This window comes from Podarcis vaucheri (assembly GCF_965113315.1).
Source record: "Podarcis vaucheri genome assembly, chromosome: 1".
Lineage (NCBI taxonomy): Eukaryota > Metazoa > Chordata > Lepidosauria > Squamata > Lacertidae > Podarcis > Podarcis vaucheri.
In genome coordinates, this window is record NC_138759.1 from 51531337 (window position 1) to 51545594 (window position 14258).

At 39.5% G+C, this 14258-nt stretch overlaps 1 protein-coding gene across 11 annotated transcripts in view; it reads left to right on the forward strand.

Moving 5' to 3' along the window:
• Window positions 1-10631, forward strand: part of CELF1 (CUGBP Elav-like family member 1) — a 45451-nt gene extending 34820 nt beyond the window's left edge. For 10 of the 11 annotated variants that reach the window (XM_082225423.1, XM_082225418.1, XM_082225424.1 and 7 more), the window contains 3 exons: window positions 77-262; window positions 1091-1234; window positions 2987-10631. In XM_082225423.1, the coding sequence (XP_082081549.1) occupies window positions 77-262; window positions 1091-1234; window positions 2987-3114 (458 nt within the window). In that variant the 3' untranslated portion in view covers window positions 3115-10631. The remainder of the gene's footprint in view (window positions 1-76; window positions 263-1090; window positions 1235-2986) is intronic. The other variant, XM_082225419.1, reaches the window with a different exon arrangement.
• Window positions 10632-14258: the final 3627 nt, after the last annotated feature.

Sequence of the window (14258 nt, forward strand, 5' to 3'; positions counted from 1 at the left end):
TCCCTTAATAATAACATATGATTTTAAAACTGGTTGACAAATCAGTCATTGACATTTATTCAAATTTTCTGCTTAGGAATGGCAGCCTTAAATGGTGGACTAGGCAGTGGTGGTCTCTCAAATGGCACAGGGAGCACTATGGAGGCCCTATCTCAGGCTTACTCTGGGATCCAGCAATATGCCGCTGCAGCTTTGCCCACACTTTACAACCAGAGTCTGTTAACGCAGCAGAGTATTGGTGCAGCTGGAAGTCAAAAGGAAGGTAGGTGAAAGACAGTGGCGGGAAGGTTGGTTCTCTAAGAGCTAGAGTCCTGTACTTTTGCAAGAGAGAGAAACAATAGAAACTACAGACAAACATTATGTTAAAATATCAAATATTTTGGCTCCCTGGCCTCAAATGGCTAATGTACATAGACTGTTTCTAGTAGCCTTTGGCTACTAGATTGTTACGCATCCAGGTACACATACACTGTCTCTCTCTCTCTATATATATATATATTCCTTTCACTGCTGCATTTAATTTTGAAAACCTTCATAAATTTTGTTTTTATCCCTTCTTTTAGAATCTTTAACAGTTCCAGATTCCTGGGAAAGTGGGGAATGGTTTTCATATTTCAAGCGGTGCATTTCATACACAATAAATTCTGTCTGTACAATAGTCTAGTAAGGTGGTAGGACACTGACTTTATTGAGAATGTAGAGAGCACATTGGTGTGCTCATGATAAATGCATCATTGATGACTGGCTTTGAAAGGTATAGGAACTTGGAAGCTAGTTTTGTGCCCACATAATTAGCTGTAAAGATTCATTTCACATTTGTATGAAGTTGTGAGATTTCCCCCCCTCCCCGCCTGCTGAAGACATGATTTAGAAACTAAGACTGAGAAGACACACTTTTAAAAGCTGCAGTTTTTTGGCAGGAAGTGGACAGATTTTTCACTGACAGAGCCAAGTTTGAGTTGAATGACGCTTAGTACTCTGGAACCATCTCTAGCTCTTGAGAACTGAATGGGTTTTGATCTCTGCTTCAATATTAATAGCCAAAGAGTTGTGCTTTCTTTGAATTTTTCTCTAAATGGATATTTTCAAGGTCCAGAGGGAGCCAATCTGTTCATCTACCACCTCCCCCAGGAGTTTGGGGACCAAGATTTGCTGCAGATGTTCATGCCTTTTGGGAATGTTGTCTCCGCCAAGGTTTTCATTGACAAGCAGACTAATCTGAGCAAATGTTTTGGTATGTTGGGTATATTTTGCAGAAATGTTCTTAATTCCTTTCCTTAAGATAAAATAATATGAAATCAACTTTTGTGTGCATAGCTCTTCACTGCTGTGTGAGCATGATAGAATCACATGAGCCACTTGTATCTCTCAAAACCTAGCTTAGTGAGATTCAGACCATGAAGATTTGTTTTGCTACCTTGTAGGATTTTGCCCCTTCATGAAGTAATATCTGATGAAACTTCTTTGATAACTTGATATTCACCAGTTCATTGATATCTTTGGTAATGAGGACACTCCTGTGCAGCTTCATACTCACCAGTGGGAATGCAGCCCACAAACCATAAAGCTTGGCCTGACCTATGCTTGACAACCCATCCCAATATTTCTTCATGTGTTTAACTTATTTCAAACACATGAAACACCTTTTGTAGATGTATGAGTCTTGTTCTGCCGATTTTGAACCAACTTATCACATCATTGCCTCCCCCTTTCTGTTCTAATGTAGATTGTTTTGACACAGTGGCTTATGTGTAGATTCATTGTGGAGGCAGGTGATACCCTCCAGTATGTAACATAACTTATTATAGCAGAAGTAAACATGAAAAGAATAGTTAATAATTGGCACATGTTTCATATGACATCAAAACTTTATCCTAGTTACCCTTTCAATTACCTTAATACTAGAATTTCTTTGCTATCAGACAGGTCCTCTTTTTGGCATTTTCAACACAATTCCTAGCTTTTTCCAGACCTAGGTAGGTAGCAAAACAAGGTTTATGAAACCATTTTGGATCAGGATATGGTGTTCTGTGTTTGCACAGAGCTTTTCAGTTCCTTCCATCCCACAGTAGTCCGTCAGAGGCCTTTCAGAATGGCACTCCAGGAGGCACCAAGGGCCACTTCCAAAAGGGAAAATAGACCCCACCACCATATCTCACTCGCACTGACACCTCACTCTACGTAATAAACAGATAGTTTTCTAATGCAGTGCACTACTGGCTTAACATTATCTTATAATCTTGTGGCTTTGAGTCCTGACTACTTAAAAAGTTCTACGCAATTCCCATTGACATTGGTGTGACTTGTATGTATTTAACTGGGTATATAATTGCAGGCAGGTATATTTAGTGTTGATGTGTTTTGCCTTCCTGGGAACAGAATTTTAAATTCAGCAGAAGGGAACTTGACAGAATCCTCCTATGCTCTGCAATTTAGTGATTAAAGTGCCTATTTGTTCAATCTCCAAACACACTCTACTCGGTTGTAGCCTTTAGCATTGTACTGAATTCAGCCGTTTCCCTATTTATACTCACTAACACTTTACGTTTTACCAGCTGTCTGCCACTAGTCATCTCAGCTCTCCTTAACACAGCACCCTGTCTGGTGGTCACAATCCCTGGCTGTACTGGGCTAATACTGTACTGAACTTAATGTTTAGAAGCAGCTGGAGCAGAACTTCAAACTCGGCAACTTACACTTCACATAAAATATCACTGTTATGTAAGAAGTCATTTACTATAGCTCAGAAAAGCACCTGCGTACTCTTTCGTTTGAGTCATAAGGAAACTGGCCTCCCTTGTGATTTTTTTAATAAAAAAAAATCGTAGCCCTCTTATATTCTCTAAACCTATGAACAGTTCATACACTTCATGGTTGCAGTACCAATGCAAGCACAGATGATGATGTCAAGATACAAAAACAGAATGGCTTATTCCCATTCCAGTCTGACCATAAATGTTTTAAATGTATGTTTTCCTTTTCTTAGGTTTTGTAAGTTATGACAATCCAGTCTCTGCACAGGCTGCCATCCAGTCAATGAATGGATTTCAAATTGGCATGAAGCGACTGAAAGTACAGCTCAAGCGCTCTAAGAATGACAGCAAGCCATACTGAGCGCCCCTCCCCTCTGGAACTGGAGTGAGAAGGATCTTCTGGTAAGTTGGGGAGGAGTGTGCCTGGTGATTCAAAAACTCTTTAAGGCTGTATTTTTACAGTCACAGAAGCTGATTGATGTCATTCTAACTGGCACATCTTCCCCTGAAGACTCGGCTGCAGCCTCTACTGGGAATTCTTCGGATGGAGGACGAGTTTGTGATTCTGTTTCCAGTGTTTTACTTTGGAGTTTAGGTGCCATATCGCTGATTATTATTATTTTTTTTAAGTTTGCTGTGTTTGTAACCAGTGTGTTTTGAGAAGGACCAATGCCAGCCACCTTGGGGAGATGGGGAGATACCAGGTGCAATTGGAACTGACATGGCATGACTTAGACTTAAGAAGGAGAAAAGACCTATTGCCAGGCCCCAAGTTATATTCATGAAAAGAGGGAGGGAGAGAATCTGAATCCAAATCACTTGGTGGTTGGTTAGTGAACAGACCCTCAAGGAACATTGCCAAATCCTCATTTGCCCAGCTTTACTTAATTAATGCCTTATGGGAGAATGTTATACTGAATCAGTCACTAGGGTGGGAGAAAAGTAATTGGGCGAACAGATTCATGTATTAAAGGAAAACTGCAGTAATTAGGAGTGTGTTGTCAGCTTACAAAATGATCCAATTGTGTTTCTAGAGCAAACATTTACAATCCAGCCAGAACAACCTTTAAAAATTGGATACTTCCAGTTTTCCAGTATTTGTTGTTTAATGGAAACTAGGCAATTTATAATGGAGGTATACATCTTAGCCCCACAATTTGCTCACGATCTGCTGCAAATTCTGTATGTCTTGATTGAATTTCCTTTGCGGCTTCTGCCCCAGTTTTACAGCTTGTACATAAAGATATTACTAGAATCAGTGTTCATAAAGCACTATTTAAATCCTAAGTACTAAACTGACAGATGGCTTCTAAATAAGCTCATGGTTCTTTGATTCCTGACATTCTGCTTTTTTGCGCACACTCTTTAGCTGAACATTCAGAATAATACTGCCCCAAAGATCAAATTTTTTGCTTATATAGTTTGATTTTTCGTATGTTGCTGTTTTGCCACATTGCAGTTTTCCTTTGAGTGCATGGGCCAATATAAAACACAAAGGGCTGAATCTGCTGCACAGGATCTTGATCCTTCTATTGTTTATCACCCAATATATTTTAACTCACAACTCAGAATTCTTCCCCTTCTAATACACACTTATTTTTTTCCACACGTATGAATTTGCCAAAATGTTAAAGGGTGGTTTGTTTTTTTTGTACACACTGATGACATGGGACTAAAGGGAACTTTGACATTCTGGCCTCAGCCATGGCAAGAAGTCAGTGTAGAAGCTAGCTCTAAAGCTACAAAAAGCCACCTCTATCTGTGAGGAAATGAACGGTGTTATATATAGATTCACTGCATTCCTGTGTCCTCAGTTTATTCGTCTCTTTGGCCCTATTTTATTATTATGTTTTTTTCACAGCACCCCAGTCAACCCACAAATTTTGTGTTTGGGAATCGTGTTTAGGGGAGCAGGGAGCAGGTTTTTTTTAAGAAAAGGCTTTCAGTTCACTCTGTCAGGAAGCGCCACAAGGCTTGTTGAGCCTGAAATGCCATTTAAGAATGTGCCAGAAACTTGGAAATCAAACATAACCAGGGACTGGGTCCCCTGGTGTATCAAACCTCAGAAGTATAAGATGTATTGGGCCTTCCTTCTCAGGTTCAAGTAATATTTTTCTTGTGAATTTGGAAGTATTGTTGATGCAAACTGTCAGTATTATAAAGCACACAGAATGGTGGCAAAAAAGGTTGAATGGTCAGATTGCCAAATTTCCCATTTATGCTGGCATATGGTACCCTTCTGTGTTCAGTATTTGGGTCTATTCAGAAGCATATGCATACATTTAGGTGAACTGTATACATTTGAATTTTGTGCACTAGGAAAAGTTGTGTCCTGATATTCTGGGGGGGGGGGGAGTATTGGAGTGTTGAGGCTTCCAGAGTTGTCATGGGATTTTTTTAAAAAAATAAATAATATACTTTTCGGGGGGCGGGTGTCATGGTTGGGAGCAGCTGCTCCATTTGCAACCTGATATAACCAAGAATGTTGTTTCTATTTTTATAGAAGTTTTATACTGCTCCAGGGTGGAGAATATTTATTATCTAAATTATTTCACTGGAAAAAACAGGGTTTTGCATAATCCTGAATGTGATTGTGTTACACATACATACAGCAATGTGCATGATTGAAACTACTGACTTTCAGTGACCTGTCTGCAGTTGGAAAAGCTGCTAAATAGGAAAAGAATTAATGCTGTGAACTAGTGGAGAGGGAAAGCTGTGCTCAAGTTTCTCTATAGTCACTTCTCCCAGTACTTCCTCTCCCCTGCTCCCTCCGTTACATTTTTGTTTTTGTTTTGACTACCCAAATTAGTTTTCTGTGAATTATCTGTTCGCTCACCCTTTTATTTAATGTCCATAATATTCCTAAACAGCATATATGCTCTCATCATGGAAACTGTGAGGCAAATCACCTCCTGTTAAATTAACATGACAGCAAGTGGGTATAGATGGTTTTATAATCTGAGAAGTATGATTTATGTGAGTGCTCTCATCCCACCTGAGAATTGCCAAAGTAAACTTTCCAGGTTAAATTCCAGAAATCAGGACTCTGGTGGCAAAGTTGCTGCGCCTTCCGTGCTGGTTCTCTGAATTACTTTTAACTAGAGGAATTTAACCCCATATTCCTCTCCCCTCCCTCAGTTTAATTCTGATCTGCCCATTCATGTTTTTCAAAACAAGTAATAAAACTAAGTCTCTGGAGTAGGTTCTCTATTGGCAAGGAAATCGCGCGCACAAATTCAGCTTTCCACTTGTAGGATTACGGCCTATTTGTCACATTGTGGGTTGTTCTGCACAGTTTTTAATTTCCTCCATCCTTTTTCTTTTCCAAGTTTGAACAGATCCTTTGACATAAAACCCTGAATGTTACCTTTTTGCCTATCCCTCTGTAGGAGACCAGTTTATTATCTATGTTTGATCCAATATGACAAAGGGATCAAATTGGGAAGCACAGCCAATTTTAGTTGTTCTTTATTAAGAAATACAGGCTGCTATGTATCAACTTAAGTTGTATTTAACCTAAAACAATCATAGATGTATTTTAGATTAAAACAAGTTCTCAGAATAAATTGGGTGTCTGGTAACATGCAGAGACAAATCTGTAATCAATAAAAGAAGAAACGTTGAACTGAAAAGTATTTTGGGCTGACTTTGGCATTCCTGAGGCATATTCCCCCCCAAAGAAAAGCCTTATTCTTGTAATTAAAAAAAGGCTCTCAACAACTGCTGATGAATTTGCCTCACAATAGTGTGCATTTCCTCTGTAACATTTTAACTTGAGTAAATATATGTATATCCTTCAGCCTTGTGAGTGTGTCCTGGGGGCTGGGAGAGAATCTACTTTTCAGATTCTGCTTGATGTACATGTTAAGATCAAAAATCTAAGACAGTAGAATAGCTTAGCACTTGTAAACAGAAGCTCAGTTTTCATTTGGGAATTCACACACACAAATAGAAAAATAAACTTTTTAACACTGAAATGAAATGCAACCGTATGTTTTAAATCAGAATATTATATGCCTTTAATTGTAATTGGAATAAAAGTTACAGTAAACCTAACAAGCCTGCTTTTTCCAGTAATCACATGCTGCCTCAGACAGTTTTCCATGTCATTAACAGAATGCTTAAATGTATTTGTCATGCAAATCACATCTCTTGTGTTGTGCCCTTATTGGAGATTCTATCAATTCTGAGAAAATGTCAAGATACTCAGACAAAATTCCTTCCACTCAAACTGGTAACAGTGACTGTAGAACTTATGAGAGCCCAGAATTCCACCTCACAAAGTCAGGGAGAAGGATTTATTTATTGAAAAAGTTGCAAACGTTTATTTGTAGGTATTAAATAAAAAGGGCTCAGCTGAGGCAAGTCTTGACTTGCAATAAAGTCTTAATTCCTTCCTATTTCAATGGGTTTCACTTCTATTTATGTATCTTATGTCATTTTTTGGTTCTAAAACCAACAGCCAGTATCCTTGTTTCCTAAAGAATAGCTGAAACAGAGGATGGATTTCTTAGGCTACTACTGCCTATGTATGTCGCATGATAGGAAAGAAGAAAGTATAATCAACCATCAACCCCAGTGGCTCCTCCTGTGTCCCCCCATCTCTTAAAATCACCCTGGAACCACATTTTATGGATTCAAGATCTAACAGAGGAGGAGTTCTGTGTTTTCTTCCTCAAGCAGAGGTAGCAGGAGCACTGGCTCAGGGCTGTGGTGACTGCACAGCTGTCTGTATGCCACTAAGCCATACTCCATTCTGTAGCTAGTGTCTAAAGGAAATCCCAGGCCTCTACTTCTATCTGGTTTCTGGTCGTTTTGATATTTATTTGGTGTCTTATGCACTTCAACTTTTACTTGTTTGTTGTTGGCATGTGCTGCCCTTCCCTGTCAACTCCCCTCCCCAAGAGGTCTCATTGTACAGTGCCCATTCTTGTTCTCTCTTTCTCACTCTCACTCTCTTTCTCTCTCTGTTTGGATGTACTGCTCTGTGTAACTCAGTGGGTCTCCTTCTTTCTGGTTTGTTTTTTTTCTAGATTCCTGCCGTTTGTTCATCGTTGTGCCTAAAGCATGTCGATGTGGCGTTCAAGTACATCGTCCAAATCCTTGTCTCTTCAGCTTCTCTGATGCTTGAACTCTCACCTTTGACCTTGTGTTGACTTTTTGATGCTGATGTGTATTTTTATTATGTTTGTTTCTTTTCTTTTCTTTTTTTTCTTTTTTGTGCTGCCAAATTGGTTTTGCTAGAAAGACTGCTGAAGGGGAATATTTAAACTTGCATTTGAATATAAAAGAATTCTATTTTTCTAGAACTTCGTAAGATAACCACTTGATTTTGTGATTCTGATTCTTTGTAACTGTCTTCAGAGCAGCCTTGCTAGCATACCTCGTGGAGTATTGTATTTCTGTGAACATACAGCCAATCACTTTCTAGGCTTAGTTTTTTCTGTGTGCTTAGTTTTAAAACAAATCTTTGAAGGAAAAGGTAAAATGATGCGACTTTAAAAATTTAGGAGGCTTCTGGTCACATTTTGCTGAATCTATTTTCTGTGCTTGAGGAGACAGCATGTATTCTTTGACTTGTGTAGCCTCAGCAGAAAACACTTGAACAACACTTTCTCCTGATTGTAGCTGCATTTTTGCCCTGGCACTTACTGTTTTTTTCCTTCCTGTGTGATTATCAGCCTTTGTCTGCAGTGAAATTTAATCAAAGTTGATGTTGTATTTTGTTAAACCCTAGCATGCTTAGTTTTTTGTAACTACAGTATCCTCATTAAAATGTGAGATTTTGTTTTTTTTTCCCCTTTAAAAACTCAAATAACGCCCTTGTAAACGTTTTGCATGTTTCCTGCTGTGTTCTTCACAACCTTGTGTATATAAACACCCTTCACCTCTGTTTTCTATAGTTTGTGCAAAAACTGAGTAATTCAATAGGCTTCAGCTCTATCCTTTTTTTGGATGCCAGACTTGTGGTCATATGTCACGTAATGACATCTCCTGTGCATTTAGACTGCTTTACACGATATCTGCACCTTGCTCTATCATCACAGCTATTGAAAGGTCTCAGGGGGCTTGATTGCACTGTTCAGGTGGTGGTGGCGGCGGCAGGGATAGAAGGAAAGGTGTGGGGTGTTTGCAGTAATATTGCTTCTAAGATCCATTGGAGCGAAAGCTCTTTTGGGGTAGCCTTAATTTGTACCTCTTGTTTAATATGTGGCTTGCTTTGTGAGGTTTAGCACCATTAAAGCTCAGTGGATGGAAGCTTGATTGCTCTCCAGTCTTTACACTTGAAGTATCATGTTCTGCATATCCCATAGAAGGAATCTGTAAGTTTAGGCACAGAACTGCTGACTCTTTCCCCAAGCGACAAGCACAATATAACAGCCTAATAGCTGTTGCCTGAACAGGGTACCAACCCCGGCTCCTTTTCTCAGGGGCCTTAGCTGGGGGATGATCTCTACAGAGATTTTTTTTTTTTAAGTTCTTAAATTGGGTAAGGAGTCATGCAGTCTTTCTTTCTTTTTTTCTGGCCTGATGAAGAAATAGCACGGATTATCCTTCTCTGGGAAGCATGCATCAGCCTTCCTGCATAAACGACCTACTGTAGAAGCTGAGACTTAGTACTGGGTTTCACAGCACCTGCAAGAAACTCCTGTGGTAGGTGCCTAATCACAAGGGGCAAAGGGTTGGGGAAGCTATAAAGGAACTTCAGACAGGAGAAAGGAATGTGAGCAAAACTTCATAGAGTAGGGATGTTTGGGAGACCTGTCACTAGGCCATATGGAGTGTTCTAGTCTTTAGGACAAAAAGAATTCCTGCTCCATTGCTGGGTGGGTAATATTTCTCCATGCTTGTTAGATAAATATGCATAGGTAGCTGTTCCCTCAACCTTGTGATCTTCAACTTTTGAGGGTGAGAGTTGCTTGCAAAGAGATGATTGCAATATCTGGGTATACAGCTGTGAGATAGTTGCTCTTAGGCTCACAGTCGCAATGCACAGGGATGTCTGATGGCAGGGAATGTGAGACCCTGCAGTGTATTGATTAATTTTGCCAATACATTTCTTTACAATGCGCATATAGTTTCATGAGGAACTCTGGGGGAGCCTGTGGAAACAAAAATCTCTGGAGAAAACCAAAATGCCAAACGTTGGATGTTCCTTTTCTTCTTTCCTTTCTTTCTTTGGTTGTTTTAATTATTCTGTGGTGGTTTTAATGAATTTGAGACAGTAACGCAGCAGCTGCCTTTTATTTCTGGCTGCTTTTTGTGAATAATTTAAAAAAAGAAAATTTACATTTTGGAAACAAACCTGTGGGCTTTTTTATTGGTACACACATTGTATTTAACACTAGGGGTTTTGTACAGTTTTTTGGGCTTTTCTACTAGAAAACAATGTAAAGTGATTCACAAATGTGACAAGAAAACAAATTGCCACTATGACCAAATGTAGAGTCTGTTCTGCAGTAACAGGATTTAATCAACTCAAATTTGTGATTCTGTTGTAGCAATGCTTTTCTTTCCTTGTTTGAGCTGTTCCTTTTTTCTTGTTTGATTTGCAAAATGTCCTTTTTGTGTGAAATTGTGTTGTACTCTGTAGAAAATTATGGCTTTTACTTTAATGGTTTAAAAACAGAAGCACATGTTGCTTTTCTGATCACGGAGTTTGTGTAGTGGATTTAAAAATGAAAGTTTTGTTAAGTTTGGAACAAGCGAGTATGTATTAAGGAATTTTCTTCCTTTTGTGTGTGGTTTCTTTTTGTCCCACTGGGGAACCTAATGCTGTTTTAATTGCACAGACACACAGACAAGAAGTCATTTTGTATATGCCAAGTGTGGTACCTCCCTTTGTTTATTTGCTATTAAACTGTTTGAGAAGAATTTTCTGTGTCATTCTTGTTTTTGCTTGCACATGACTGGCTATGTGGGTACATGAATTCTAGAATATGAGAAGGAGGACTGCTCTGACTGCCAAGACTAGAAGATAGAATAAAATTTCTTAATTGTATAAACATGGGCATAGCCAGGATTTTTGTTAGCGGGGAGCAGTCTTTTGTTAGGGGGGCAGAACCTCAGATATAAATTGAAGTTTATTGATTTGGATTGATTTAGGGGAGCAGCTGCCCCTCCCCTTGGCTATGCCCATATGTATGAAACAGTGGCCTAGTGTTCGTAGGTACACCTTGTAATCTGTCCTTGGTTCTTTATTTTTCCTTGTCACCCTCTCTTAATTTAAATTAACCTCTTGCTGATCACCTTTCCTATCTGTGTGTGAGTTTTACTTCCTTTCATGAATGGTAAGTTTGTCAGACTAAGGATGAGTTCTGTCTAGGCCTTTCTGGAAAGCTAGTACAGTCATACTTCGGGTTACGTATGCTTCAGGTTGCGTTTTTTCGGCTTGCGGACTGCTGAAACCCGGAAGTACTGGAACGGGTTACTTCTGGGTTTCGGTGGTTGCGCATGCGCAAAAGTGCTAAATCACACTTTGCACATGCACAGAAGCACTGAATTGCAACCCACACATGTGCAGATGCGACGCTGCAGGTTGCGAACGTGCACCCCTCACGGATCACGTTCTCAACCAGAGCGTCTACTGTACATCAAATGCAGTCATACCCCAGAGTTTATTTGGAGGGATACAAAGAACAGCATTGCTCTTTGCCCACAGCAGTTGGAATACTTGGTGTGAGTGTGATCGCATATACACTTACACACTTACATTTCCCTGTCTATATGCCAGATTTTTTCAGTCCAGTGATTCATTAAGCCTTGGCATTTTATATTCTGACAATGGCTATTCCAGTGCCACAAAGAAGTACATATGTGAAGCAAGATGGTGCTATTTCCTCCTTTGTCTTTCATCTCCACAGCCTATTAGAAATGGGCATAACATTTCTAAATATAGACTTTGATAGGGCTACGTACAAGCTACCTCTGCTAGTAGTCACTGATGTATCTGTTCTCCATGTTTTGTATTAAAGCAGTTATAATAGGCCATCACAACATTGCTTGATCGCATAAGGCAGTATTTTTTCAAATATGCTGGTTATGACTAATTTAATGTCCTAACTCTTATGGTCTTAATATTCTCATTAATGTCTACTGATGATTTTATAACCATCTAAAGTAAAATGTTACAGATGCTTAAACCCTTACTTATAAGAAAGTATACTCCATCCCCTGATCATCCTAGATGAACTCTGCTGTAACTTTTTTTTGTTAGATAAGGCCATGTATAGCATAAGAATTTCTTCGCCAGTTCAGGCATCTCTAACAAACAAGCACATCCTTGGTATGGATACACAATAAACTTGTATAATGACACTCTGTTGCTTGCTGTTTTTTCCCATCTATTCCCTCATTTCAGATACTGCGTTTTCTTCTTGTAATGCCACAGCAACTCATATTTGTTTTCAGAGTGCTTTCTACTATATCTCATCTTTAGTATTTGCCAGTGTGGTGTAGTGGTTAAGAGCGGTAGTCACGTAATCTGGGAAACCGGGTTCGTGTCTCCGCTCCTCCACATGCAGCTGCTGGGTGACCTTGGGCCAGTCAACACTTCTGTGAAGTCTCTCAGCCCCACTCACCTCACAGAGTGTTTGTTGTGGGGGAGGAAGGGCAAGGAGAATGTTAGCCGCTTTGAGACTCCTGAAGGGGAGTGAAAGGCGGGATATCAAATCCAAACTCTTCTTCTTCTTCTTCTTTAGTAAGTAGTTAGCCAGTTCATAACCCCTATCAGTATTCATGTACAAATAGGAGCATTCATCCTGGAAGTGAACAATTCTGATTTGCATTGAATTTGTCGGTCTGGAGACCACCTGTATTTTTATTGTGCTGATTACTGCACCCTCTGCATCAAATCACTACCAAGTTCTCAATTTATTGAAAAATGGATGTTAAACCAGCTGTTTTCTTTTACAAAATGGCTTTCAGTACATTGTAGGTGCTCCCCAGAAACGTAAAGCAAAGTGGACTCTTTTGCAACAAAATGACTTGCATAAAAATATGAGTATTAGGCAGAATTTCATTTAGAAGCCAGTTGGGACATAAGGAATCATGCTCTTAAGGAAAGTACAGCTAAAATGAAACATCTTACTTTTCTTAGAATCAGGGTCTTCTTGTTTGAACAATTTAGGAGGTATGAATAGCTTTTCCTCTTACTGGATCAACACCTTTAAACATTTTTAAAGCAATGTTGTCAATTTAATTACTGTAACAGTGACTGTAAGGTAGCAATTATTCAGTATTGCATTCCATCCAGTCATCCAGTTCAGCCTTTTAAGCATACCGCAGATGGTTGTATCGCCTTTTTGTGGTACACAAAACAGCAGAAAAACTAATAGCTGTTTAAAGTCCAAGAAGGGTGAGTAGAAGATGGAGGAAGCAACTGAATGACCCATTTCCCTTCAGTGAGAAATGGGAACAAAGCATCATTATGCTCCCTGTGTGTTATTACCAATGTGAAGCTGTATTGCTTGTATAAAAGAAGATCAGCTGAAACCAGGCCTATGTATTAAAACATTCTGGCTGTAGTATTCATTTTCTGTCTGGCTGTAGTATTCATTTTCTGTCGTCCTACCTTGGCTGCATGTTCAGTCCTTCCGAACCTCAAGAATTATTGTTTTGTTGTTCACGGTTGCTCTAGCTATGGAGAGATCAAATGTGTTCCCTCTTTCTGATCTACAAGCAAACAGTTGTCAGAGGTCAAAGGGGCACATTGGTTGCCTGATGTGAATTTTTTTTCCAGCTCTCCTAATCCACTAAAAAAGAAAAGCACCTTGGAGGCCACAAAAAGATTTTGGAGAGGCTATCTGGCCTATAGGCTAAGAGTTTGCCACCCCTGCACTACGGTAAAGAGTTCTGCATGTACATAGCACCACCTACTGAAAAAGCTGGCCTTCACAGTTCAGCCATTTTCATTAATGAAGCTGTGCTGTGAGAGATGGAGAAACTTGTGTCTTTTTCTTCTAGTTTCTTCTAGACCTATTAGTATAGTTCTCTCTTGTGAACATGCTACTAAGAATTTTCTACCACTATGCATGTGGCCCTAATTCACCTAGTAACTAGTCAACCACTAGAGTCCAAGAATTCCAGGATTTTGCTCACAGGACTATTAGATCAGACCAAAGGCCCATCGAGTCCAGCATCCCTTTTCTCACAGTGACCAGCCAGATGCCTTTGGGAAGCCCACAGTCAGGACTTGAGCACAATAGTGCCCCCTCACTCATAATTGCAAGCAACTGGTATTAAGAGGCATACTGCCTCAGATATGATAGTCATAGCCACTATAACTTGTAACCACTGACAGCCATAGGCTCCATGAATATATCTCATTTGTATTAATCTGTACACTAATATGCCACCTTCAGTAAAATATGGATGTGCCACAATCTGTCATGCTGAGTACCAGTCATAGCTATTTTTGTCACGTGCGTATCTGTACTTATATAAAACAGTTTTTGTAATGTAGGGTTTCCCCCCCATGAATGCATTCATTGAGAGGCTGAT